General features: G+C 36.7%; 1 protein-coding gene across 2 annotated transcripts; it reads left to right on the top strand.

The window, feature by feature from the left end:
• Nucleotides 1-545: 545 nt before the first annotated feature.
• On the top strand, nt 546-5,888 carry LOC140807276 (probable RNA-dependent RNA polymerase 1). Of its 2 annotated transcripts, XM_073164064.1 has the most exons (5): nt 546-836; nt 1,735-2,261; nt 2,650-4,520; nt 4,632-4,782; nt 4,933-5,888. In XM_073164064.1, exons 2-5 carry the CDS (start codon nt 1,749-1,751, stop codon nt 5,746-5,748), a joined length of 3,351 nt encoding a protein of 1,116 aa, XP_073020165.1. In that variant the 5' UTR covers nt 546-836; nt 1,735-1,748; the 3' UTR covers nt 5,749-5,888. The 2 variants fall into 2 exon arrangements, with proteins under 2 accessions (XP_073020165.1, XP_073020164.1); XM_073164063.1 differs by having other exon boundaries at nt 546-2,261.
• Nucleotides 5,889-7,267: the final 1,379 nt, after the last annotated feature.

Here is a 7,267-nt window from a genome sequence, read left to right on the forward strand (position 1 = left end):
TTGTCAAAAAAAAAAGGTTAAAAATAATTTTAAAAAATCAAATTTTAGTCAAAAAATTAATAAAATTTTTAATTTTATTTATTAAAAAATATCAATTTCAATTGTATGACTAGATTTATTTTACAAATATTTTTCTTAATTTTATTAATATAGTGATGTATTTTTAAGAATTTGCAAATACACGTTCAAACCCACACACACATATATATTATATATATGTAAAGATAACATGATTTAACTTTTAAATAATTAAATTTATTTATTAATATAAATTTTTAAAAAACTATTTTAAATGTAAATATATTATTTATGTCAATTAATTCAAAAAATTAATAAAAAATAATATATCATAAATAGCTATAAAATCTTAGAATTTTATGCAAAAAAGCTATAAAAATATGGAAAAAGATTTTTATAAATTTGTAAAAGATGTGAAAATCAATAATAATTTATCAATTTTTTTAAAAAAACATTCATTTAAAAAATAATAAAAATCGTCAATACCCTATACTGAATACGGTTACGGATCAATGCCTTTTCTTTCCACTCAATGAGAGTGTCAGCAAAAGGACGTCTGCAGTACGAGAAACTGAGAAGAAAGTAATTGACCATAAAAATTCGGAGTCTTCCTCCAGTGCTCCACCCCCACTTTCTATGAAAATCACACGAACAAGCATCGTAGAAGAGAAAATTTAGATCTATCCTTGATATGGGTTTGTTTCAAAGTGTGCTTTTGCGTTACCTGTAGTGATCGTTCGAGGTTTTCCGAAGGATTCAGTGTGTTGGTGCTGAAATCGTCGTCGCCGTTTACTGTTTGGAGTCTTTCGGTTTCCTTGGTACATAAAGTCTTTTTCTGAGTCACACACACACTGGATGTGAGAAAGTTTGATTTACTTTTTTTGTAAGTGTTGTGGTAGCTTCACCATGGGATATTTCTTTCAAGATCTCATGGAAGAAGATTCAGTCTGATTTGTTGGCACTTCCCATGTGGAGGAAGTTCGTTTTGTTGGCGATAATAAGTGTCACTCTCACACTCGCGGAATTGGTTGATCGGGAGCATTAATTTATTCAGTAAATGTGTTATCTGAGCATTTATGTCCCAACAATTTAGCACATGTTTTATATACGATACTGATGGTTGATTTGGAAATTAATGGTTGATGGACGTGCAGGATATGTCTGATATTTTCATAACTCTTAAAAAGATTGAAAGTGTTTTATGGTTAGAATTAATGATTTTTTGCTTCCTATGAATGTGATACAACAAGAATCTTGAGTTAGGTGGCCCGTGGCTACTGGCAAGACGTGTTCCCATGTAAATGGTATATAAGCGAAAAATGGAGGAAAGAGGCCTTTTGGTCTCTTTATTCCTAGCTTCATCACGGCTCAAAATTGGTAAAGGAAAAATTAATCAGCCTTCACTGCTTACGTGATGAAGTTCATTTTTGTATGAGTTGTGGCAATCTCACTTCATTGCATCATTTAGTTCAATATTCTGCATAATCATATGACGAGGTTTGTTTCTTGTAGGTTGACATGACCTGTAACTGATGTTTAAGATTCCATTGAGTTTTATCCTTTAACATCCCAACATCTGAAAATAACTAATACTTTTTTTTGTATCTTCTAAGTGTTAGAATCTAGATGACCGAAACAAGAGAGGGATTGTAAACGTGAGTGTTTGCATGTGTGTGATTATGTGACCTATGCCTATATGTCTATGTTGCATTACAGCTGAAATTAGCCAGATGGGAAAGACGATTTATGTATCTGGTTTCCCTCATCTAATTGCTGCGGAGGTAATCAAAGAATATTTTGAGGGGTATACTGGAAGAGGAACCGTAGATGCTGTGGAAGTGAAACCATCCAAACAAGGGCCTAGGCCATATGCTAGAGTCCAATTTGTAAATGACAGATGTGCAGAGAGGATTGTTGCTTTAGCTAGTAACCGCTTGTATTATGGTAGTTCTTATTTGAAGGCTAGGAAAATGGATATTGACATGATTCCAAGGTTAAAAGTTTATTTGCATGAAATGGAAGAGGTAACTCTCAATTTCGGATGCCAGATATCGAGAGAGAGATTTTCAGTGCTATGGAAAGAGACAAAAGTGTCTGTGAAATTTGGAACTGGGATGAAGAAAATGTACTTCCAACTGAGCTTTAACTCGAACGAATACAAGCTTCAGCTCTCATATGAGAACATATGGCAAATTGTGCTGTATTGTCCACCTGATCAAACTGCGAAGGTTCTTCTCATACAGGTTTACTTCTATGACTTCACCAGCTTGTAATCAGGCCTAATCCCAAGAAATATTCGATTTATTTACCGTTGATTTTATGATAAGTTAATCTACTTTTCCAACAGAAAAGCCTTTTAACATTAATCTGCAACTTAATAATGCGCAAGAAAAATTGCACTGTTACTTGTACTTGAACACTTAATTCTCGCCGAGTCGTGGTAACTAATGGAAACGGCATGTATCATGTAGGATTGTCTCTATTGTGCACTAACTAATTAGCATATGATGAAGTTTTTCGGCAATTGACTGTTTGTGAAATTGCATCATATTATTGTACTGTTACTCTATCATGCTTTCAAGCATCAACGTGTTTCTAATGGAAATGATCTTTTTTTATGTTATACTTCAGTTATTTGGTGCTCCACGAATCTACAAGAGAGTCGATGATTCCATCTATAGTTTTTACAAGGAAACTTCAGATGATCAGTGGGTCAGAACAACAGACTTTACTTCATCATGCATCGGACAATCTTCTGGCTTATGCCTCCAGCTCCCTTATGGCATGAGGCTTCCAAATTTCCGTGACAATTTTGTTTACTATAAAGTCAGTGAAAGTCCATTTTATTTGCAGAGAGATGTCCCCTATTCTCAGAATTTTGCTCTAGTTCCCATCTTGAGTCCTCCCTCTGGATATGAACTGCCTTACAAAATATTATTCAAGATTTGCAGTTTGGTGCAGACTGGATGTCTCCCCGGACCAAAAATTGATACCTCCTTTTATCGGTTGATCAATCCACAAAGAAACAATATTACATACATAGAGCATGCTCTGGACAAGCTTTACTATTTAAAGGAGTGTTGCTATGATCCTGCGACCTGGCTTTGTGAGCAGTATAAGAAGTACGCTTCATCGCAAGAGATTCCAAAAGCACCTTCGATACGTTTGGATGATGGGTTAGTATATGTGCACCGGGTTCAAGTTACTCCAACCAAAGTGTATTTCTCTGGTCCTGAAGTGAATGTGTCGAACCGAGTGTTACGCCACTATCGAGATGACATTGACAATTTTATCCGTGTTTCCTTTGTGGATGAGGAGTGGGATAAAATGTATTCAACTGATTTATCTCCTAGGGTAGCAACTGGGGGTGAGAACCGAAGAACAAAGATTTACGAGAGGATACTTTCAACACTTAAGGAAGGCATAAGAATTGGCAACAAGAAATTTGATTTCCTTGCATTTTCTTCAAGTCAGTTACGGGATAATTCTGTCTGGATGTTCGCATCATCATCTACTCGTACTGCTGAGGATATTAGACGTTGGATGGGTGACTTCCGTTCTATAAGAAATGTCGCAAAGTATGCTGCCAGACTTGGGCAGTCCTTTGGTTCATCCACCGAGACTTTAAGTGTCGGTAGGCATGAGATAGAGAAAATTCCAGACATAGAGGCTTTTAACAATGGAAAAAAATACGTCTTTTCTGATGGAATCGGGAAGATATCATCTGATTTTGCTCGGAGGGTTGCTTTGAAATGTGGAGTTAAAGGCTCGACTCCATCCGCCTTCCAGATCAGGTATGGTGGCTACAAAGGAGTTGTGGGTATAGATCCATCATCGTGTGTGAAGCTTTCACTGAGGCCAAGCATGTTGAAATACCAATCCGATAATACAAAACTTGATGTTTTGGCATGGAGCAAATACCAGCCATGTTTTCTGAATCGTCAAATAATCACACTTTTGTCTACTCTCGGAATCAAGGATCATGTCTTTGAGAAGAAGCAGAGAGAAGCCGTAGCTCAGCTGGATGATATTTTAGTTGATCCATTGAGAGCGCAGGAGGCTTTGGACTTGATGTCCCCTGGAGAGAATACTAACATTCTCAAGGAAATGTTGAAGTGTGGTTATGAGCCCGACGTAGAACCTTTTCTTTCAATGATGCTACAAACTTTTCGCTATTCAAAGTTACTGGATTTGCGAATGAAAGCAAGAATCTTTGTCCCACAAGCTAGACAAATGATGGGATGTCTAGATGAAACTGGAACTTTGGAATATGGTCAGGTGTTTGTTCAATATTCTGGTGCTCGACGTAGAGCGTTCAATGGGGAATCTTCTTTCTTCGATGAAGATATGTCAGATGCGTATGACTACATCATCAGTGGAAAGGTTGTGGTGGCTAAAAACCCGTGCTTGCACCCGGGTGATGTACGTGTTTTAAAGGCAATTGACGTGCCACGGTTGCGTCACATGGTGGACTGTGTCGTTTTCCCTCGAAAAGGAACAAGGTAAACCGACTGCTTAACTTTTATAAGCTGGTTTGTTGCGTCATGGTAAAGATTGAGTCTTCTTACTTGTCTCATTCAAAGTGTGATAAGGTTAATTTGTTGTAATAACAGACCTCATCCAAATGAATGCTCTGGGAGTGATTTGGATGGAGACATATACTTTGTTTGTTGGGATCCTGACTTGATTCCGACAAAGCAAATCTCACCTATGGACTACGACCCTGCTCCAAGCACACAGTTGGATCACGATGTAACCATTGAGGTATTGGTAATTTAATACTTTTCAATTTGAAATGAAATTATATGAAGAGAATCACTACCACTTGAGATTTGGAGCACAATTTAAATTGTAAAAGTATATTTTTTTTACTTTAAATGTTACTTGATGCATATTATTTTCTTTTTGCTACAGGAAGTTCAGGAGTACTTCACCAATTATATTGTAAATGATAGCTTGGGAATTATTGCAAATGCGCACACTGTCTTTGCTGATAAAGAACCTGTAATGGCCATGAGTAACTCCTGTATACAGCTAGCAAAGTTGTTTTCGATCGCTGTCGATTTTCCTAAAACTGGGGTTCCCGCTGAGATACCACCTGAACTACGTGTAAGAGAATACCCTGATTTCATGGAAAAGCCAGATAAGACAACTTACGAATCAGAACGTGTGATAGGGAAGCTTCACAGGGCAGTGAAAGATAAAGCCCCCCACTCGGCCTCTATCAAATCCTTCACAAAGCAAGTGGCAGAGTCGTCTTACGACCCGCAAATGGAAGTTGATGGGTTCGAAGATTACATAGATGATGCGTTTCAATACAAAACTGAGTATGATTTCAAGTTGGGTAACTTGATGGAGTATTATGGCATTAAAACCGAGGCTGAAATACTTAGTGGTGGTATAATGAAGACGGCTAAGACATTTGATAGAAGAAAAGATGCAGAAGCCATTGGAGCAGCTGTAAGGTCTCTGAGGAATGAAGCAAGATCGTGGTTTAAGGTTGGAAATGAAACTGATGATGATGCCTATGCTAAGGCATCGGCTTGGTATCATGTAACATATCATCCCGATTATTGGGGTTGCTACAATGAGGGACTGAAACGGGACCATTATCTTAGTTTTCCGTGGTGTGTGTATGATAAGCTGATACAGATCAAGAAGAAGAACTCGAGGAGGGCTCAGAGTATGGCTTCACTCAGGGAGCTTACTCGGCGACTACGCATCAAGTGAGAAATAAGGTTTCCAGCCAAGTTTGTTTGATTTCAGGATATATTTTAAGCTTGTTTGTTTATTTGTGATGAGTCGTTCGGGTTTTTATGTGCATCTCATAACCTAAGACAATCTTTCATGGTGGTGTGTTTGTTTTTCTATCTACTTTGTTGTAGCGAATGCCGGTACATTCGAGTGTCTTTCCATTTGCTATCGAAGAAATGGTTATGGAGAATAGCCCAAAATAATTATATATTGTTCAATTACATATGGAGAAGCATGATAAGACAACAAATGCAAGTTTGGTCTTTTGTATGCATACAAGGTTGGTCAACTTCACTGATGCTAATGAAACCGGGCATGTCCGCAAATTTCCTTCGTAAACACTAAACTATGCGAGTGTATGTACCATGAAGAAATTGACCATTTTCTCTAAATTATTGGTTTGTTATGCTACCACGAATACCTGCAGAATCTGCTTGCTAATCTCCACCGGCAAAGAGTACTTTAATGTAACCAGAATTTTTATTCATGGTGGACTAAAATAAATATATCTCATAATTTTTTTATATATATTAAAAAAAATCATTGTAAAAAAGCTAACACATCAAATTACATAATAAACATGTTATTTGTTAACAAACAACAAAGCAATTCAATTCATGTAACAAAATATTCCTTTAGTTCAAAGAAATTATTCATCAAAACAGACCTTCAATTGATTCATCAAAGCTTCCAAAATAAAAATATATATGTATCACAATGCTGATGAAAGAAACTCAAATCGACATCTTAGATATACATAATGAAATCTGTTAAGAATTTTGAAATCTTGTTTTTAAAATATGTTTTATTATGATAAAAATCTCATATTTCAATATAAGAACAAACAGATAGGCATTCAAATTGTCCTTAAAATGGTAAAAATTCTTTTTTCTATGAGCATCAGAGCATGTAGCTAACTGGCGCGTGAGTATTTCAACTTCTTTTTAATTATTATTTGAGTGCCTGTTACAAGTAAAATTGATAAAATGAACCATGGTCCGTCTAGGATTAGAGTTGTCTTTGATATTTTGCCAAACGTATGCTTGAACTCATTTTCGAACAGCAAAACAAGTCTAGGACTAGGAGCATTCAGCTTCCTAGATGTCCCCCTCGAACCAACTCAAAGATCCTTACCTCCAGGTTCATAGGTCAAAGCTGGATCAGCTTGATCTACCTGCAACAAGAGGGCTAATTTTTTTCTCGTGAGAGTTTATCACATCAGTAACATTCTATTTGAGCATCCAAAGTAAACCTACATGCTGTTGGATAGAATCAAAGAAGGTGGAAAAGGAATAGAACAGCAACGAAAGCATACCGTGATGAAATTGCAGGTGTTTTTCACATCCCCTCTGAAGTAATTGTTAGTCGTACTACTATGAATGCCTGCAGGAATCTGCTTGTTAATTTCTACAGGCTGGGGAGGAGCATTTGGCTTCGGTGTAGACTCTTTGCTCGCAACATTACTATCACTTGGTGCAGTTGGGGCATTCTACTT

Source organism: Primulina eburnea, chromosome 12 (genome assembly GCF_022965805.1).
Source record: "Primulina eburnea isolate SZY01 chromosome 12, ASM2296580v1, whole genome shotgun sequence".
NCBI lineage: Eukaryota > Viridiplantae > Streptophyta > Magnoliopsida > Lamiales > Gesneriaceae > Primulina > Primulina eburnea.

Bases quoted from the DNA above. Each gene is read 5' to 3' on its own strand.
- LOC140807276 (XM_073164063.1), top strand. From the start codon at position 1,707: ATGCCTATATGTCTATGTTGCATTACAGCTGAAATTAGCCAGATGGGA. The intron at 4,521-4,631 runs GTAAACCGACTG...TTGTAATAACAG, and splicing joins TTCCCTCGAAAAGGAACAAG to ACCTCATCCAAATGAATGCT. The intron at 4,783-4,932 runs GTATTGGTAATT...TTTTTGCTACAG, and splicing joins ATCACGATGTAACCATTGAG to GAAGTTCAGGAGTACTTCAC.